The sequence below is a fragment of the Cololabis saira genome, chromosome 9 (genome assembly GCF_033807715.1).
Source record: "Cololabis saira isolate AMF1-May2022 chromosome 9, fColSai1.1, whole genome shotgun sequence".
NCBI lineage: Eukaryota > Metazoa > Chordata > Actinopteri > Beloniformes > Belonidae > Cololabis > Cololabis saira.
Window position 1 is genome coordinate 9,717,995 of NC_084595.1, and position 21,955 is coordinate 9,739,949.

The 21,955-nt window shown below is 40.2% G+C and overlaps 1 protein-coding gene across 7 annotated transcripts in view; it reads left to right on the forward strand.

Moving 5' to 3' along the window:
* Positions 1–21,955, forward strand: part of cabin1 (calcineurin binding protein 1) — an 89,290-nt gene that overhangs the window by 49,315 nt on the left and 18,020 nt on the right. For all 7 annotated transcript variants that reach the window (XM_061730411.1, XM_061730413.1, XM_061730412.1 and 4 more), the window contains 4 exons: positions 6,253–6,416; positions 6,498–6,594; positions 7,404–8,084; positions 17,032–17,106. In XM_061730411.1, the coding sequence (XP_061586395.1) occupies positions 6,253–6,416; positions 6,498–6,594; positions 7,404–8,084; positions 17,032–17,106 (1,017 nt within the window). The remainder of the gene's footprint in view (positions 1–6,252; positions 6,417–6,497; positions 6,595–7,403; positions 8,085–17,031; positions 17,107–21,955) is intronic.

Consider the following 21,955-nt stretch of genomic DNA (forward strand, 5'->3'; position numbering starts at 1 on the left):
TGGAAGTAGAGGTAGTGCAAAAGAAAAAAAACTGTGTGTGAGGTAGACAGACAGATATTGCACATATGGTATTGCACATATTGTTATTATTGCATGTGTTATTGTCCGTTAACTACTGAAAAAAAAAACCTTTTAGCAATCAGGAGTCCTACAATCGAAGGATAAACAACATCAAACATCTCGTTGTACTGAGTCTCAGTTCTTCCTGTTCGGCTCCGATTTCTTCCTGCTGGGAGAACTAAGGTACATGAGAAGATGACAAATGTCACATCATGTTTGCCCAAGTATTTCCTTTTTAAAGTTGATGTTCCTATCAGATTTTGTCAAATGTTAAATGCAAGTAGCATTCAGAGGTTGACTTAGTAGTTAGTACAAGACACAACATGATGTTCTGTTATTGGATGCCTGTGTCTCTGCTGTCATCGATGGCATGTTAAAACACGAGTTGTTGGCGTAACTTTGGGGATTTTTCTCTCAATGAATTTCAGTGTACATGTCAAAGAGCATTGAGTTGTGGCTTTCCCAAAACAAACCAAAAAACCCCATCGTCCTTTTTTTTTTCCTGATTTTTCTGATGCAACATGTCCACTATTTTTCCCCTTCATCTTTAACAGCAAACTGGATTTGTGTTCCTATCCTAATCTCAGTTTGCGTGATGTGTTGGTCACATCTGTGTCAAAGCTTTCACCCCAGTAAGCTTGCAGTAGTCGTGTTTTCTGTCACCAAAAAAGATGCTTAAAATTATTACAGCTAGTCTTGCAAATCTGCTTTAGCTGTTGTGCTTCAGCGTAATCTGTGGTGAGCAGTTGCTCTGTTTTCCCTAAAGAGATTTGATGCTATTGCATGCTGATAACTAACTCTCCTGCATTAGAGTTGTCTTTCTAAGTCAGTAGAGCCCTTCCCTTCATCATACCTGTCCTGCCAATGGATAATCTGTCCAACGACAGGTTAAAACCTTCCTGAAACATGCTTGATGTCCTTTTATGAAAATGAGAAAAAATCTGACACGGAAAGAACCTGCTCCTTCAATTTTGAGGCTTTTGTTTATCACGACATAATGATTAAAAATAAAAACTCATCCAGTGCTGACTAGGTCCAAACGTCTTTACTTAGATCTCATGGATAGATGATGTTCCAGAAATCTTGTAGATGAAACCTGTGCAAACGGCCTTATACCCAGACAGTAGCATCAGTTGTTTACCGATGTGTTTCCTTCTTGCAACATAAAGGCGTCTGTTAGCAAACTGCTAAAACCTCTGCTCGTATAGAGGTGCTCATTTCCCCCATAAAAGGAGGAAGCGTGTACTTAGTTTTTCACCCACAGTTTTTGAAAACTTTCATGTTTTCTTCACAAATAACAACACTGACTTGGTTTACATGCATCAATAACCCTTTTAAAACCCGAATATTGGCAATAACCCAAATTTGCACGGCCATGTAAACACCAATAACCCCTTTGAATAACCCGAATTTGCTCATATTCCGGTTTTTAAAAACCCGAATATGAGCCCTGGTTTACTCCTTTTAAAACCCGAATATTCGGTCATGTAAACGCCAAACGGAACATGAATTTGTTTTCTGCGCATGCTCTTTTCGCAAGGAATCCTGGTCTTTTGAGTCCAGGAAGTTCTTCTAAAACACGGAGAAACGCAAGACCACACCACACTTTTGGAGTGAGGAGGAGACTAATCACTTCATAAATGTAATGAAGGATATGAACATTTTGGCATTTGTAGACGGTAGAAAGTACCGGGATAGCGAGATTTACAAGAAGGTGAGCGAAAAGTTGCGCGAAGCAGCATTGGTTTTGAATTTGGATACAGGAAGAAGAAGCAGAAATGACGCTAATTGCGTCATCACGTTCTCCACACGTCGCTGTTTTGATCCAGATATCCCAAATGATTAATTACCATGTAAACAGGGATAACCTTGTTTGCTCACGCATGGAAACGGAATATTCCGAATGTTTCAGTAACCGGAATATTAGCAATAACCCGAATTTTGACTGCATGTAAACGTAGTCATTGTGTAACGTGTCATGTGCTGTGGTTCATCCGAGTTTGCATTCACTTCATTTAAAACGTAGTACGGACCAGATTACCTTTTTTATTTTATTTCATGTCTTTTGATGTGGAAAAAAAAAAAAATCTGGGGAAACATCTGGTTCTGCGATGGGTTAAGTCTGTCCGCTTGAATATCATTCTTGCTTTGAAGAACATTCTGACCAGATGCCTGCAGACTAACTTGCAGCAACCCCCTTGAGCCGAGAATTGACATGGGATTTTTCAAACGCAACGCATGAGAGTAAAGAGTCAGTTTTTCTCAGAGAAGTTTCTGTTTTTTTATTTTTTAGATGACCAGATCTGTTGCTTCTTTTGGCTTGAAGGCTGCAAGTCCGTCCACAGGAATGTTTTGTTGTGCTCCTCTCCTTCGGGTTTGAAAATGTCATCTGGCAATCCGGAGCCGTCTGCGAGGGGCTCCCGGTCCCCGGCGCCTCCGGCAGCAGAGCCGTCTCATTTGTGCTGTTCCATCCTGATACGGGGGTCTTTGTTGGGTCTCACACACGTTTTCTGTGTCATGTGCATTCTGACTGCAGCCCGTGTGCTGCCGAGGCCACCATCTGCGCTCTTATACGCAACTTCAGAGTGTTGTGCCTCGCCTGGGTTAGCCTGCTGAGAGGACATGTGCTTGCAAAAAAATATGGACTCTTCCATCCAAAATTAAAAAAAATGATCAGGCCTTTTCCAAAGGACTACGGCGTTCTTGGCAGCCAGTCAGCTGTTCTGAACTCAACACTAATGAGGCTTACCTATCATGTGTACCCTGAGATTGTAACCCCCCCCCGTCCAATTCCTCTTCCCCACCTGCTACAGCCAGTTAGTCCACAGGATTCCTCCTTGCAGCCTTTCCATCCCCTCATTAATGCTTTCTTGTCCGAGTGCCATGTTCCTCAGTCACATTAATTCTTCTTGCTTTCACACAGCTTTATTCCCCCCTCAGTTTTTCCGTGTCTTGCCATTAATTGCTTCCACGTGTCATCTACTCTACAGGCCTCTTGGAGAAAAACATAAACTGGGAATTTCATAAAGTATCCTGGCGTGGGTGTTGGCCAGTTACATTTTGGCATCGTCTCACTGAAGTCATCTACCCTACTTAGATGTGATTAATGTTGTGTAACATTTTTCTTTTTTTGCTGTGGCTGTAGTTTATGCTGCGGGGACACATGTTAATGTCATGTGTGAACAAATGAGCTGGAGGATGTGGAGTTGTGATCGCATCATTCAGCACGGGTGTCCAAACAGACCCTACAAGATGATCTCGGCTGGTTTTAGTCCCATTTATTCCCTGGTGGTAATGAGGGGGGGATCTTGATAACTTGGAGTTTTCTACATATTCCCATCAGATTTTCCCATGATCTGTTATGGGTGGTGCTTGGAAGAATATCTGAGCTGAACCTTTTACAAATGTTAAGTTAATGTTAAGTTGGAAGAATTCCCTTTGGGTATAAATATTTGTATTAAATCTCACAGCCTTACAGAGGATAACATCATTTCCAAACACTAGTGTTACCAGTACTCGAGTTGTAAAAAAAAAAATCAGGGGGGATGGTGGATTTTATCATATGGGGACAGATAATTTGTGCTGATTACAAATAATATAATACATTACAAATAATAGCACTGACCAAAACACCTGCAGAAATACTGCAGGAATGACATAGCAGCAGTTAAATGCAGCCTTCTGTAAGCTTTAAATATCCACTGGGCTTACATCAAATACATCAAAACACAACAATAAAAACAGTTTTCTGAACTTATCAATATGACTCTGTCCTTCACAGGATAAGTAAAATGGATCACTGCAAAAACTCTAAATCTTAACAAGAATATTTGTCTTATTTCTAGTTAAAATGTCTCATTTTAGTAAAAAAAATCTCATTACACTTAAAACAAGACTCATCACTGGAAAAAAACAACAATTTTCACCTGTTTCAAGTAGATTTTCACTTGAAATAAGTAGAAAAATCTGCCAGTGGAACAAGATTTTTTTGCTTGTAATAAGAAGATAAATCTTGTCCCACTGGCAGATTTTCCTACTTATTTCAAGTGAAAATTTACCTGAAACAGGTGAAAATTATCACATTTTTCTGGTGTTATTTTTCTGGTGATGACTCTAAATGTTGAAATAGCAGTAAAACCACATTCATTGATGAAATGACATGAGAGATGGAAAGGGGGGATGGCAGTTTTACAGGGGGGTGATTTTGACCGTTTTTATTTCAGGGGGGGATGCCATCCCCCCTCATCCCCCCTCAACTCCAGTACTGAGTGTTACTATTTCTTTTGACCATCATCCACTATTTCTGTTTACATTGAAGTTGAGTTTAAGAGTGTAAGATTCCCCATGGACAGTTGAACTGTTTAGTATGTGAGGTGGTTTATGGGTAATACTGCAGTCCACACGTTACAGGAGAAAAACAGCTAAAGCGCTCACAACCCTGATGAATCGTAGACAAACGCATACCAAGGAAATGGTATAATTTCCTTTAGTGGTTTCTAAACCATGACCTTTTCAAATTTGATACACGGATACGAGTGACGTCCAGTGTTCTGTCTGTTCAACTGTTTAAACTTCAAAGTTCTGTGGGCGTGGACCAGCCTTTCGTTCATTGGTCAATGATGCTTTCAGTGCGGTGAACACATTTGACGTCACCCCCCCCTACACCCTGCACCTTTCCCTCCCACTTTCTTCTCTATAAATAAAGCCATTAAATGTTCCCTGTGCATTTTTTTGATTTGACGGCTCCTTTCCACAGAATTATACTTTAATTTCAGTCTCTTCCTCAAACATATATCAGTTGATTTCTGCTGACAGATGCGCTGCACTTCCATGAGAGCATCTGTTCCTTTTGTAGTACATGACTCATACTGTTGTTGTCATTTGTAAGTGTTAAAAAATTGATAGCCTATTTCATGAGGTAATTTTCCCACCGACGCCTCACAGTGTGCAGATCATTCATAGAGTGCATGCTATTTCTTTTCTTTGCAACATCTGTACTTTAGAAACTGTGTGGGCTTTTAATATCTGCAGGACTGGACCTTTTTGTCTCTTTCAAACTTGGAGTGCAATTATCCTGTTTTTTGGTTGCCGTCATGTCACAGAGGGATTTCAGTGTTTGTTTCTTTTGAAAAGTTAAACAACAGGCATAATGGAGACGGCACAGGTAGACGACAACCCACTCTTCTCTGTTTCCACCCCACGTTTCTCTGAGGATTATGAGCCCACACTGAACTCTCCCAAACAAACATGAAACACGTTACACAGTTAACTGTCTCCCAGTGTTTCATAAGACAATAGATAAGGGTTTGGGGATCGATTCAAATGTCAAGAATCGATTCGATTCCGATTCTTAAGATTCAGAATCGATTATCAAGATTTGATTCGATTCGATCCGATTCGATTCCGACATTGATTCTGGTTAGTGTTATTAAAACTGTTTTTTGAGCTGTTGCATGAATAATATGACTGTAGTTATGCAAAATATTACTACTAGTATTATATTGAGATTCAACAGCAAGTATTGGCAGCTAATGATGCTGTAAGGACCAATCAGCTCCCAGAATGCTGAGAGAACTGCTTTCAGAAACATCATGTGGGTCAGAATAACCAAACAGATCCAGGGCAGCAAACAGAGATGGAGGAAATCGGTTTTATTTTTTCCCACATTCCGTTTTCATTTGTTCAATTTTCGGTCTATTTTGGTTTTTAATTTTTGAGCATTTGGTTTTTAGCATTTTTTGCAAATGTAACCCCAAGACAGTATATAAAGTAATGAAATATAGACAATTTATGCAATTATAACCTAACACTTTAATGTTTTCATACCTTTAAACATATTTAAAGGCAAAAACATGGCACCAGTTATTCTCGTGTCCAACAAAACATTCCTTTTTTGGGGATAAACAAAAAAATAACCAAAAATTGTAATGTAATGATGGGGAAAAAAAAACATAAATAAATAAATAAAAGAAAAAAAATCGATCTTTAGACATATGAATCGATTTTTAGGAATTAATATGAGAATCGATTTTAGAATTGGGAAATCGATTTTTTCAACACAGGCCTACAATAGATAATGAATATACATTTTCCAAAGGTGTACTGGTGCACGTCATTGGAAAATGTAATGGCAGTGTCTCAAAAAACGTATCTCTTATTTCTCTTGGCCTCTTGTTTCTTTTTTGTCTCCAGGGGATCTGGCGTATTCCAGTGGATGAGATTGATCGCCCAGGAAGTTTTGCATCTCATATGAACCGATCTATAGTTCTCTTGCTGGAGGTGCTGTCTCAGCTAAAAGATCACGATACTCTGCTGAAAGTCTCTTTCATGCTGCATAGAACCCCTGACCAAGGAAAGTAAGTACTGGCTCCGTGATTCTGTTATTTCTGTTAAGTATTATACATTTTGGTCAATGATATCTCTTCTTTTTCATGAAGGAAGTATTTACGCGATGTTGATCGCCAGGTTTTGGCCAAGAGAGCATTTTTCCTAAGTGTAAAAGTCCTGGAAGACAATCTGAACACACTCTCAGGGGTAAGGATGTGCAACCCCCCCCTATACATGCTCTAGCAGCGCTACACTCCTCAGTTTTGTAGCTTTCTGGCATGCACAGCTTTTATGGGCAGAAATATGTGCCACTAGAAACTGAATTTGAATAATTTATATTTGAATTGCTCAACTTGAATAATTGCATTAAAAATCTGAATCACATAATTTGTATTGTTTAATTTGAATTTGTATTGTTTAATTTGAATCATTGCATTGAAAAACTGCATCTACATTCAGTTCTCACAATTCAAATTCAGTTCTTGCAATTCAATTTCAATTTTACTGTGCCAGACATCCGGGTTTTCCGGAGGAAGAGCAATCGAGTGCAGATACAAAGAACTCCTTTTCACGTAGCCTACTATAACCTCTATTTTCTTTCAACGATATAAACGACCAATGGGAGCTAGATATTTTGAAACCTATTTTGTTTTCTCCATTCTGTGTAAAAAGCGTAGATTTATATCTTGCCGTTTTGTAGAAGTAGGCTACGTGAAAAGGAGTTCTTTGTATCTGCACTCGATTGCTCTTCCTCCGGAAGACCCGGATGTCTGGCACAGTAAAATTGAAATTGAATTGCAAGAACTGAATTTGAATTGTGAGAACTGAATGTAGATTCAGTTTTTCAATGCAATGATTCAAATTAAACAATACACATTCAAATTATGTGATTCAGATTCAATTTTTTAATTTGAGCAATTCAAATTCAAATATAAATGATTCAAATTCAGTTTCTATTGGCACATATTTCTGCCCATAAGCTTTATCTTTTGACAGGTTCTGTTCTCTTTCATCAGTCGGAGCAGCTTCCCAAAGCGCCTGCGCCCTCTATGGGGGAGATGACCACAACAGACGCATCCAAAAGGCCCAGTTCAGAGGACAGCAAACACACGCCGCCTAAAAAGCCCGGGCTCGCAGAGGGAACCTGTGCCACGGACACCGGGCTCAGGGAGACCTCTCAGGCACAGCTCACCCCGCCGCTGCTGCCGACAGATAAAGGGAGTAATCATCAGGAGGGCTTTCCCGGGAAGGTGGAGACTGCTGGGAATGAGGGGCACAAAGCAGCGCCGGAGGAACCCATGGAGCTGGCCGCGAGCCATTGGAGGAAGCCCTCTAGCACCGCGGATTCTCAGGGCGGCCAGATGGACGCCGGGAGCTCCGTAAGTGGATTAGACGCCCAGCAGAAAGTGACTGAAATCAGCCGGACACCGGATCTGTCTCTGGAGGAGCTGAGCATCAGTTCCAGACAGCAGCAGCTTCAAGCCTCAGCACTAAAGCTCACTATTGCAGCCAGCGGGACCGATCAGGGCTTACTACGAAAGCCAAACAGGAAAAGGAAACTTCTAGAGGATGTGGAGTCGGGAAAAACCCTTCTGCTCGACGCGTACCGAGTGTGGCAGCAGGGTCAGAAATTCATGACCTACGACCTGGGACGCATCGAGAAGATCATGTCAGAGACTTATATGCTCATAAAACAGGTAACCCTCCCCCACATGCACCACAATAAATACCCATACTTTGCTCAGAATCAGAATCAGAATCAGAAAGGGGGTTTATTGCCAAGTTTGTCAACACACACATGGAATTTGTTGTGGTGATTGGTGCAATACAGTAAAAATAAAAATAAAAATAAAAAATAAAAATATAAAAGCAAACAAATATATATGGAGATAAACTGAGAGATAGAATAATGTAAAATGTATAACAGAAATAAACAGAAATGTACATTATGAGGATTAAAAAGTGCCGGATATGAATCTTTACAAAAAATGACGTGGGATGACAGATGACAGATAAAATGTATAAACAGTATAGACAGAAATGTACAATATGGGGTTTTTAAAGTGTCGGATGTGAGTCTGTACAAATGTTACGGGGTTGGAATATTTACGTTAATATGGTGTATAGCAGGTGTATAGCATTATAGTTTTTTTTTTTTTTTTTTTTTTATTTCACCTTTATTTAACCAGATAAAAAGACCCATTGAGGTCAAGACCTCTTTTCCAAGGGTGACCTGGCCAAGGAAGCAGCAGCACACGTCCACACACAAATAACAGCAATCTCGTAATAAACATTAAAATGAGAGTGCAAACTGTTTAGCAAATAAAGTGCAATAGTGGTGACTTCAATCATATGCAAAAAAAAAACAACTTCAGAAATAATTTAAAATGTAAGAACATATGTAGTTTAAAAACACAGGCACTGCCGAAAGGATTCTCATTGTCGGTTTTTAAGAAGTGAGCGAAAGGCTTCAAAAGAAACAAGTTCATGCATTTTCAGTTCAAGTTGGAGGTTATTCCACGCAGAGGGTGCAGAGAAACTAAAAGCTTTTTTTCCCCAAGTTAGTCCGAACACGAGGAACAGCCAAGTGCAAAGTGTCAAAGTTTGAAGTGCATATGCATTTTTTTTTCTTTTTGCAAACTTATGCATGCTTTATTATTAGCTCTTTTTTAGAACTTTCAACCTAGGGAAACCCCTGTATTAACAGAATGTGTAACTAAAGAAAAGGGACTTTCCCTCTTTTGGTTTTCAAACACTGCAGTGTTCTAGTCACGATAACCGAAAGTCAGCTTCTGTTTCTGCTTTTTGATGTTACTCCAGTCTAGAAACAGATTGCTGGTACTAAATTTAGTCATGTGTGAATCTGACTTTTTTTTTTTATGTCCTCTTAAGCAACTCAGGATTAGTCATTGCTGATTTGGCAAAGTGATTGACCGTGATATTGCATTCAACTTTTTTTTATAGTTTCTGGCATAGTGTTTGCACCAAAATTAGAATATTTAAACTTTTACGTTGCAACATGAAAGGATGGCATTTCACTGCTATAGCAGACAGCAATTTCTAATAATTAAAGCTTCCAGAGATAAATGGACTAAGTCAGGCCCACACAGCAGTTCTGAGTGAGCTGCCAGCTGTCTTTTAGACAGCGGAAATTAATTTAATTTCTTCTTGTCTATTTTTAAAGCCTCTAAGATATAGTCAGTAATTGTTTGTTTCTGCAAAGAAGATTTAAACTGTGCTCACCTATTTTTTGCTATTCAGACTGCAGTACAAAGTGAAAAAGGCCCCGTGCACCCAGATTTTGTACAGGACTGTCTCAGAAAATTAGAATATTGTGATAAAGTTCTTTATTTTCTGTAATGCAATTAAAAAAACAAAAATGTCATACATTCTGGATTCATTACAAATCAACTGAAATATTGCAAGCCTTTTATTATTTTAATATTGCTGATTATGGCTTATAGCTTAAGATTCTCAGAATATTGTAATTTTTTAAGATAGGATATTTGAGTTTTCTTAAGCTGTAAGCCATGATCAGCAATATTAAAATAATAAAAGCCTTGCAATATTTCAGTTGATTTGTAATGAATCCAGAATGTATGACATTTTTGCATTACAGAAAATAAAAGACTTTATCACAATATTCTAATTATCACCAACTATTAGAACTGATAAATTCCCACAGCCATCAGATTGATTTTATGACTCCAGTAGTTGTCCTGTAAAACCCCTTCCTAGGGATCACTTTTTACCATGGGCAAAGTAAACGGACACTGCACGCTGCAACAGTCGGCTAAGATGATGTAGCTAAGAGGTTTTGTCCATTGGAAGGGGGTAGTTACTGGACAATTCTGTAATTACATCACTGGTTATTGAAATATTTATGCAGACCTCTTAACAGTTGTATAAAATAGTTACAATTATACAGCTTAAATGGTAATTGTTACATATCTACAATAGACTGGTTTAATTAAAACAAAAAGAACCACAGATGTAGAGCTGGGTATCGATTCAAATGTCAAGATTCGATTCCGATTCTTAAGATTCAGAATCGATTATCACCATTTGATTCGATTCGATATTGATTTGGGTTAGTGTTGCCTGGATTATATGACTGTAAAATAACTATTGAAATAATAATTTCACAATAATGATTGTGAAATAACTAAGAAATAAATAACTCAAACCAGGCATTTTTCAGGTATTTCATGACAAACCGTGTCCGATAAAAGAGAAACCAAACAAGCTATAGTAAATATAGATAATATGAACTTCATTGAACTAATATAACATTTAGAAATTTAAGCTGAAATGTCCAGCATTTTCTCTAAAGTTAATTTAGTTCAGGAGTTTTCAAAACTACTGGGACTACTGGGATTAAAGTTCACTAGGCAAAAATGTAATGATGAGGGGAAAAAAAATGTATAAAAAAAAAATCGATCTTTAGACATACAAATCGATTTTTAGGAATTGATATGAGAATCGATTTAGAATCAGAAAATCGATTTTTTTCAACACAGGCCTACACAGATGCGGTTTTCACTTTGAGTTTTAGCATGGGGATGTACAGAGTAGGTCTGAAGATGTTGCCAAGTGTCTTTGTAGATTTAAAAAAGCACACGACAGGGTGTTAAGGGAGGAGTAACAGATGGGTTTCAGGTGGAAGTGGGACTGCACCCTACGCCTTTGTTGTTTTGAGATATAATTTCCCTTCCGGTATTGATTAAGTATTATTGAATTGAATTGGATAGCAGGGTTTGATTTTGTTTTTAAGTCGTGTTTTCGATAAGACTTAGTTTCTGTGCTGTTAGGAAACAGAAAGTGGATCTTGAGGTCTTTATAGAACATCTGATCAGCCCTAGTCATTTTTGTTATAATCAAACTAATTGTGAAGTAATACTCTTTGTGTATGCAGTATTTGAGCATACCGTTTATATTGGTGTGATTCATCACCCTGTGTCTCTGGTGAAGCCGTGCCTGTGTGTATTTTTCTTCACCTGAGGCACAGTGACACTTCCTCCTTTCCTTTTTAAATTTGGCAGCGATAAGGTGAACTCTAGATTAGCCATACTTCTCCTCTTTGTTGCCAGATTAACCACTTTGTATATCCGTGTGTTTTTTCCCTTTTTTTTTCCCTTTTTTTTTTTTTAAAGTTGCGTGTTAATTGCAGTGATGTTTTGCACAAACCGTAGCTACATTCTGTTGCTAGGAATGCTGCATTACCACAAACACTTGCTTTTGTGCCTTTAATGTCCGTCTGCAGCAGCAGAGCAGCTGCACCGCGGCTATGAGCCACACATGCAAGTACAACTGAAATCAACAAACACTGTGCTTTACTTTTAAAATCAGTGAAGCCGGTTAAAAACATATTGTTAATGGGAATCATTTCAGTCACCATTCTTGACTCAAAGTACAGGACTGTCTCAGAAAATTTGAATATTGTGATAAAGTTCTTTATTTTCTGTAATGCAATTAAAAAAACAAAAATGTCATACATTCTGGATTCATTACAAATCAACTGAAATATTGCAAGCCTTTTATTATTTTAATATTGCTGATTTTGGCTTACAGTTTAAGATTAAGATTCCCAGAATATTCTAATTTTTTGAGATAGGATATTTGAGTTTTCTTAAACTGTAAACCATGATCAGCAATATTAAAATAATAAAAGGCTTGCAATATTTCAGTCGATTTGTAATGAATTCAGAATGTATGACGTTTTTGTAATTGCATTACAGAAAATCACAATATTCTAATTTTCTGAGACAGTCCTGTATGTGCCTGGTAACAAAACAGAGTTTATTCAAAAGGTATCAGAAGTTCTTAATTAAATGCAGTACAAATGAGCTTTTGCAGTTTTAACTTGTTTGGGCCCCCATATGTGTGGAGATTGAGTTGATTTTATGTCACCGTACTTGATCAGTCTCTTGCTCGGTCGTGTTCAGGTTCAGATCACTCATTTTTATTGTCCGTCTTTATGTTTCTGAATCTTAGTTGTTTCTGCGAGCTCTAGAAGTTACAGTGGACACACTGTGACTTCCAGAGGGAGTTTCATCATTGTCTATATGTGACATAGTTCTGTGTAATGAAATGCAGTTGTTCCAAGAGACAACTGGGATGGGAGTCCAGAGTTACTTTGGCTGGTTTTAGCTGATAGGAGATTGAAAGGCCGACATAGGACTTCCTAAAAATAAGCAAATATTCCTTCAAATGAAACTGATATTTTAATGTGAACAAAAGTGTTTTGTGTCGCTTTTAAACATGCTATATGAGAGCAGAGGCTATAGAAGAGAAGGAAATGGATCCTAAGTGCTGGTTGACATAAACTGTAATCCAACTACCACCCTAAATCAGAAAAACTGGGGACGGTATAAAAAAGGTATTAAAAATAATGAAAACATATTGCTTCTTACAGTTAATTTGACTTTTGTTCTTTTGCAGACAGTATGAACCATAGATATGAAGGTTTTTAACTTAATTTCTTTAATTAATTTCAGAATAATAATGTTCTTAAGCAAGTATCTCAGCAGGTGATCTGTTACGGTAGTTTGTTACAAAAACAGTATTCAGGAAAGTCTTTGAGTAGCACTAATGAGAAGAAGACCTCCACTCTGTCAGCAGATGCAAGGGAAAATCTTTGACATTTTTAACAGCAGTGTTCCTGCAAGAAAGATGGGAGGGGGTTGGCATATTTCTCCTTTAACAGGCCATGAAATCATGAAACGATTCAATAAATCTGGAGAATTTAGGTGCATAAAGGTAAAGGGTGGACACCCGTTATGTTGGATCCGTCACGAAACTGCATTAAAAACCGTGACTCACCGATAGCTGACTGATACACCCACTTACCTAGGGTAACATCTGTTAGTCACTACAGCAAAGCTGCATTAACAAATACTGCTCACAACATGACTGTGCACAAATGGATAAATGAAACGATTAAAACCTGATGTCAGCGTTGTCCAGAGGCAGAAATGTCCACCGGTGAGTGGATTTGTCATAAGATAAATCAGTTCTCCAGAACCTTTTTTTTTTTTTTTTTTTTTAATTCTAAAAATTTAGACCAAAGATGAAAAGAAGCATGAAGTCTGTCTATACCTCCATCTCCAAAAGCCAGGCTCTGTGACGGTATGTTGTTGCTACATAGCCTTTGGCAAATGTCTTTTAGGTTTCTGGGATGGTATCACTAGATGAGACACGTACTCTGAGACTTTAAATCCAAATATGCCTTCAAGACCACATATTTCCTGTGGATTTGTCTTCCAAATAAATCAAAACCTCAATGAAGGCATAAATGAGGAAAGAAGAGTGTACAGATACTGCAGAGTCCTGACCAACCTCAATTTAGCAAAATTTTGAACAAGTTTAAATGGCACCAGAGGAGTAATCAAAATCAAAAATGATAGAGCAACCTCATACTCTTACACATCTTTAAACATGTTTCAAGGTAAAAAGGGACCAAATACCCACTGAAATGTTTCATCACCTCCATCCTCAATGCCAGAATACATGGAGGATAAGACCGTGTCCTAACTGCATGCGACGCGAGCGAGCGTCAGCGACAAAAGCAATTCCATTGCTTTATTTTCTATTGGACTGTCCAAACTGGCTGCGAGCGACGCAGTGCGACGTGGCGCGCCGTTTTGAGCTGAACATTTGTCGGACGCCCTGCTTCTATTTTTTTCCTGTCGCTCGTGTTGAAAGCCGGTTTAAAGCGCTGTAGGAAACAGTCATTTCAATACAAGAACCTCAATAAAGTGGCAGCTGCTGGAGGGAGATCGCCAGGGAGCTGGAAGGTTCAGATAAGATAATAAAGATAATATATAATAATAAGATAATAATCGGATAATATTTCTTTCTGCCACTTTATTGAGGTTTTTGTAGTGAAATGAGGAGGAATCATAGAGATAACTTCTCATTTCAAACGTTCCTCGTCCATGACTGTTTCCTACAGCGCTTTCAACCGGCTTTCAATGCGAGCGACAGGAAGAAAATAGAAGAACATTTAAATATCACAATATCAATCTTGTTTTCTGTTTAGAAAGTACAAACGTAGGAAGATTACAAGTACTCACCCATCTTTTACTTGTCTCTTTACTCTTTTAGGAGTTTCTTTCAGGAGCGCACGGGCGGGTAGTGCGGTGAATAAAGGCTGATTTATGGTTCCGCGTAAAATCGACGGCGTAGGGTACGCGTTGGTGTAACGCGGAACCATAAATTAGCCTTTTAAAAAGCGAGTTTCAGCTGTCAATCAAAATAACGTGGGGGCCCATAACGTGTTCAGTGTTTCAGGACAGAGAGCGTCCGATGCCACGCAGTGCGACGCGATAGTCGGACGCTCGCGTGCAGTTAGGACAGGCTGTAAGAAGGAATTGAAACATCACAATATAATAAAGTCTTTACACCTCCAATGTCTTTTTTTGGAATATACCACAGGCCTGAAATACAAAGCTGAGTATATATTTTGGGTTCATACTGTCAAACAAGTGAAAGTCGGTTCAAGAATTGCTGTTGTTTTATCATTCATTATTTTTAGGGTTTAAATTGGGTTTTCTGTAATATCAATATTTTATTTGTAAATATTTATGTGAAATAGAAAAGTATACATTTTGACCTTATATCACTTTCTGATTTAAGACATTTTACGCCGTAAAATCAAGTGAAGGCCACAACAGCATGTATTCTGGGCAGAGTATTTCCTGCCGGCAGCTGGACCCCTTCAACAGGAATCCTGCCCAGCGTTGTTGGTAGCGACGTTCAGCTGCGTGTCATCACAGATGCAACTCTTCCACATTTCTCTGGCCAAAACACTGCCTTAGAAAATATTCAGATCACAGCTCTCGCCTGTTCTCAGATTGTTTCTCTAATGAAAGCCTGGCGGTTCCTCCTCTGGTGCCATTTAAACTTGTTCAGTTCAGCTACATTATTACAGCAAAATGTAATTCAGCATAAGTAACGGCAGCCGTCAGTCTTGGAGGATCTGCGGCCGTGCTCTGTGTTGCATCCAACGTGAAGAAACCTCCGACTGAAGGCATTGTTGTTTAATAACTGTGTTGTGCAGAGGAGGTACAGTCAGTGTGTAGATTGTGTTTAGCAGGTTATGTAATGTTTTTCTTTGCACAGTCGGCTCCGGGGGCTCCAGAGCAGTCCCTGGCACAGAGGCAGCCTTCTTTATCGGTTTGCTCAGTTACTTTGAGTCGCTGGCTTGAGTGCTGCTGGCCCAACAGATGACTTCATATTCAGGGGGTAAAAAAAAAGAAAGAAAATCACAATTACACGCAGATTAGCACATCATGGGCGAAGCGGAGCTGGACTTGGAAGTGAATAACCGGAATACTGTCTGCAGGAGGAGTACGCTCCAGTTATCACCAAACTTCTGTCACTGCAAACATGCAACAACTTCAGTCAAAGTCCTGCATTTCTATACTTTGCATAACTTTGGTAAAGATTTGACGCGTGCAATGATGTCTATCCGCTTTGTTCTTTGTGGTCGAAACATTTGTCGTCTTACTGTAACGTGGGTGTTTACCCGCCCCCCCAACACACACATCACTGTGGTGGTTAAAATAAGTACAGACGAGCCAAGAATGTAAGGACCACTCGCACAACTCTTCAGTCGGGCTACGTGAGGCCAAACTGTTGCTAAAGCTCCTCTCTTTAAATTAAATGCATTTCTGCATAATCATCCCGCATTAAAAGTGAGAGTGGAGAACGGTCGCGGGTTTAGTTCACACATACAGGACTGTCTCAGAAAATTAGAATATTGTGATAAAGTCCTTTATTTTCTGTAACCCAAAAATGTCATACATTCTGGATTCATTACAAATCAATTGAAATATTACAAGCCTTTTATTATTTTAATATTGCTGATCATGGCTTACAGCTTAAGAAAACTCAAATATCCTATCTCAAAAAATTAGAATATTCTGGGAATCTTAAGCTGTAAACCATAATCAGCAATATTAAAATAATAAAAGGCTTGCAATATTTCAGTTGATTTGTAATGAATCCAGAATGTATGACATTTTTTTTTTTTATTGCATTACAGAAAATAAAGAACTTTATCACAATATTCAAATTTTCTGAGACAGTCCTGTATGTAACAGACTTGTAGCTTTGAAAAGTCCACACTAATGTGTCTGTGGGTTTTACAAACGAGGATTGCAGCGGGCTGGATGTTGGAGCTCAGAGCCGCGCTGAAGCTTGACTCAGCTGATATCACAATTTGGAACAATTTGAAAAGTCAGACATGAACGCCGTAGGCGCCGCACAAGCACACAAATGCGCTGCTGGAGGGTACGCAGCCGTAATTCTGCTCACAGCTGCTGGGTCGGCGGTGTTGTTCTGCAGCCAAGCTCGCCTCCGCCCACACCAGCAGCTGAAGGCAGTTGTAGCGCGGACTTTTCTTTACTTGTGCTGGAGGACGATTCCCACTGGCTCTGATACTGGGTCGGAGTAACTCCATGGATCTATTGTGAATAAACTACTGAGGTACAGACTCGTGACGGGGCAGAAGTCGTATGAATTCACGTTTCCTGAAAAGTAAAATGTACTGCTTTGGACTTTCAGTGATGTGACTGCCTGAGGACGATGTGAGGGGAGAAAAGTGCATGTCCTAATGTGTTGTGTGTCTCTCCGCCTCAGGTTGATGAGGATGTAGCTCTGGACCAGGCCGTAAAGTTCTGCCAGATACAGCTGGCAGCTTCTGCACAAAGACAGGTACGTTTCCTCCACCTCCACCTTTTATTTATATCTAAATGTTAAACGGAATTACTTTTTATTTTTTCTTTATTTTCTGTTTTTCCTTCTTTTTTTATATTCTACCTCTTTAAACCGTGTCCTAACTGCATGTGACGCGAGCGAGCGTCAGCGACAAAAACAATTCCATTGCTTTATTTTCTATTGGACTGTCCTAACTGTCCGCGAGCGACGCGGCGCGCCGTTTTGAGCTGAACATTTGTTGGACGCCCTGCTTCTATTTTCTTCCTGTCGCTCGCGTTGAAAGCCGGTTGAAAGTGCTGTAGTAAACAGTCATTTCAATACAAGAACCTCAATAAAGTGGCAGCTGCTGGAGGGAGATCGCCAGGGAGCTGGAAGGTTCAGATAAGATATAATAATAAGATAATGTATAATAATAATAATATAATAATAGGATAGTATTTCTTTCTGCCACTTTATTGAGGTTTTTGTAGTGAAATGAGGAGGTATCATAGAGATAACTTCTCATTTCAACTAACTGGATCAGCCGTTCCTCGTCCATGACTGTTTCCTACAGCGCTTTCAACCGGCTTTCAACGCGAGCGACAGGAAGAAAATAGAAGAACCTTTAAATATCAATATCAAGCTTGTTTTCTGTTTAGAAAGTACAAACGTAGGAAAATTACAAGTACTCACCCATCTTTTACTTGTCTCTTTACTCTTTTAGGAGTTATTTTAGGAGTTTCTTTCAGGAGCGCACAGGCGGGTGGTGCGGTGAATAAAGGCTGATTTATGGTTCCGCGTAAAATCGACGGCGTAGCCTACGGCGTAGGGTACGCAGCGACGCGGGCCGTTCGGTGCGCGTCGCCGCGTACCCTACGCCGTAGGGCCTGCATTGGTGTAACACGGAACCATAAATCAGCCTTTTAAAAAGCGAGTTTCAGCTGTCAATCAAAATAACGTGGGGGCCCATAACGCTTTCAGTGTGGACAGCGAGCGTCCGATGCCACGCAGTGCGGCGCGATAGTCGGACGCTCGCGTGCAGTTAGGACAGGCTGTTAGCTTTGCTTTAATTTTTTGTTGTAATGTACTGTGTATTATGTGGCGGACCCCAGGAAGAATAGCTGCAGTTTTGCTGTAGCTAATGGGGATCCAAATAAAACTATAAACCTCTGCTCTTTCAGAGCTCACTGTCCAGCACTGCCATCCACTTTTATCTGCTTCAGACCCCTGCTTGTCCCTTTACAGCTTCGTCCAGTTAAATGGACAGATAGTGGGATAAGGCAGGATTTGGTGACTTAAAGATTTGACAAATTGTGTCATTGAAAATAAGAAAGTGCCTGTAAAGTTACAGAATCCTTTTAATTGTAGCTCATAGAAGTTGATCTGATCGACCGGGGCCATCCTGTTGCTGATACAAAGAGATCATATTAGTCCTCAGCCCAACTTGTGAGTGAAATGAGAGTTACCTGCTTTTTTACCTCAACAAGGTTTAAAATGTGATCTGATCTTCAACTAACTCTCAATAATATCTTGTTATGTATGTAATGTTCAGCTGACAACACAAACCATGATCATTTCTTGTGTCATTATTAAACAAGTTACAGTACTGGATGAAAACCCCTCTGGCCTCCGTTAGTAGCTCTGGATCAGACCTGACCGTGTTCAGGAGGAACTTGTGAGCATTCATCTTCATAGAAAATGCCTCAGCTCAGACTCATTTATTGGATCTCCGGCATGAAATCCTCTCTTAAGATCATTCCTGCATCTCTGAGGTTGAGATCTGGACTCCGGGTCACTTCAAAAGCTGGATTTTCTTCTTCCGCACCTGTTCTGTCATGGATTTCCAGGCTTCAAGGTCATTGTCCTGCTACAGAGCTTCACCTGGGAGACAGCCTCCCTGACATGCTCTGGTTGGATATTTTGTAAAACTTGGGAATGGATTCATGTCATTGATGGACGAGGCAGAGCATCAAGTCTATTTTCGTCAAGTCCCAGTCCCAATCCACCCCTACTTTTCATCCCTACCCCTAAATTTTGCGCATTCCCGTGAGGGTAGTGGTGTCCCAATTCCTCTTTTCATCTAGGGAAAGTGGCCAAAACGAGGGCTAGTGGTTATTAATCTAGCCATTCAGAGCAAGGGTTTTCAAATGCTGACTTCGCAACCTAGGGCCAGAAAAATTTCCCAGAATGCTTTTCGTCGTCATTTTTTAGTGAATAAAATCAATATTTTGAGTTAGTTTCTGCATAAAAATGCGTTTTGATTACATTTCTAGCGAGAAATATATATTTTACTTTCATAATATTCACTCAGTGAATGTATATAATCACTCGCTTGCTCGTTTTTTCAGATCTCGCCAGAATAAAAGGCTGATTTATGGTTCTGCGTTACACCAACGCAGAGCCTACGGCGTAGGTTACACGGCGATACGCTGCGTACGGTGCGCGTCGCCGCGTACCCTACACCGTAGGCTCTCCGTCAATTTAACGCGGAACCATAATTTCAGCTCCCAAGCTGGCGGCTGTTCTCATCTCCTGAAAACACCGGATCAAATTTCTTAACAGGCTTTATTTGGATAAACTGAGCCCAGGTTGGGGATCTTAACGGTTACTTTTACGCCTGAAAAAATATTAAAACTTAATAAAGTGGCATATTAACAGCGCTACAGCAGAAATTAAAACTTGCTTTTAGCTCTCGGCTTCCTGATATGGTGTGACGTATGTGCAAACGTAACTACGCAGTCGCTTACGTACCCGAACGTAAACCACGCAGTGACGTAGCAAGTGGTGTCCCAATCCCTAGGGAACATTACAAGGGCCCTACTCATGTTTAGGGCTAGTGGTAGAAAGTAGGGGGTGTATTGGGATTGGCCCTTAATCATGATGCTCCCCTCACCCGGCTCACTCTGGAGTTGACAGTTTGATGCTGATAAGCATATTCTTCCCAAACAGTCTTTGGAAAACTTCAGGTGAACAGAAAACCATTTAATCCCAAAGGGTTCACATACTTTTTCTTGCCGTTGTAGTTGAAAGTGTAAAAGAAACTCCAGCTAACAGGACCTACCGGCATGAATACGTGAAGTAAGTCGTTAAAAACAGAAATTGTTTGATAGTTTCAAAATCCTACCGATCCTACTCAACTGCAGTTGCAAGCATTGCTTTACATGGACAATGCATTCTGGGTAGATGACAGAAAATGGCCATGCTCGACAGTTACTACGTCACTAATGTCACAACCTTTACCAGCCAACAACAGAGAGAGTGATCGTGGGATGTAACCTGTCTGTCTGCAAAGACAAGACGCACAGATGCTTTCCTAAAGAGGTTTTTATTTTATTTTTTCCCTTCCCTGATCCATTTGATACCCCTGTCAGTAAGGGCAACACAGGTGTTGCTTTTTATAGCAACATACCGTAACTTTTATGTCCCACTTCATTTCTGAGCATCTTCTTTCCCAGAAGCAGCTTCACACATACAGACACTTGGCGTAAACCTGCAGAAGTCTTTCCATCCGTATCATTCTCCACCTTTCGATACATAGAAGACCCAAGAACAAGTCAAAGCCCCAAGCTGATGATATCCACACGCTTATGGCATATAAAAGGAAATAGCTGTGTGACTGATTCCCGCAGTTCTGGTCGTTGGGTAACTGTACGCAAGACAAAGTTCAGACAACAAAACTATGGCCAAACAACTGCAGTGAATGTGATTATCACTGAAACGCTTGATGACAGAAGGCGGTGCTCTGCCATTAGCATTGAAAAGCAGCTGTTGCTCTGATCACACAGACTTGGCTCCTCTTTTCAGTCTGCCACCTTTCTGTGTTTTCCAGTAACGTATTCAGTGTTGCTTTCACCTCTTAAGCCGCGTTTATACTTGCAGTTCAGAACGCGTACGCGAGACGCAGGATACGCGTGACGTCACGTCTCGCGTATCCTGCGTATCCTGCGTACATTTGACGCGTCGACGTGCACGTTCTCAAAAAGACACTGAACGCGTACGCGACCTGCAGTTCTCGCTCTGGCCGCTAGTATCGCTGTTCCCGGTCTGATCCCGGCTGGCACGATTATGCTGCTCTCCCCTGGAGAAAGTTCCCCGTGCATATATTTATGCAATATTTAACTTCCCCCCAGGGTTTCCGTTGTCCGGTAAAATATGCCGAAGTCCGGTATTTTATAATCTCTCCGGTCAAAATACTCACTGGTGCTGCGGGACTAGAGTCCCCGGGAGTACCGCGGATGGCGAGCCCCGGCCACCGAGCCCCGGCCGCCGAGCCCCGGCCGCCGAGCCCCGGCGACCGAGCCCCGGCGACCGAGCCCCGGCGGAGGTACGCGCCGAGCCTCGGTGCCTCCCGGAGCCGGGAGGAAGCGGAGCCGGGAGCCAGGAGTCAATTGACGGGACTTATTTTATTTTAAATACTCTGTTTTTCAATAAAAATACTATTGAATGACTTGGAATCATATTAGGAACAATACATTTTTTGACCATGTTAATCTTTCTTATATATTGACATCTACTTCTCCATATGAACCTAAAATTAACTGGATTTATTGTTTCGTCATTCTTGTTGAGATGGGTGAGGAGAATGCTGGATAAATTAGTCTGGAAAGACTATCCACTTTTGATAATAAGCAATAATAATAAGATAAGATAAAATAGTCCTTTATTATTACTCCCTCAACGGGGAAACTCACGTAGCAGAAGTACACACACACACACACACAGGGAAGGGGGTAAAACAGTAATATAAATAAGTAATACACATTAAAAAAAGAGTAATAATAATAATGTTATGGTTTTCTTTAGCTTCCTTCTAGGCACCCAGAGCTTTACAGAGATCATTATTCATTCACACACATTCTCCCCGGTG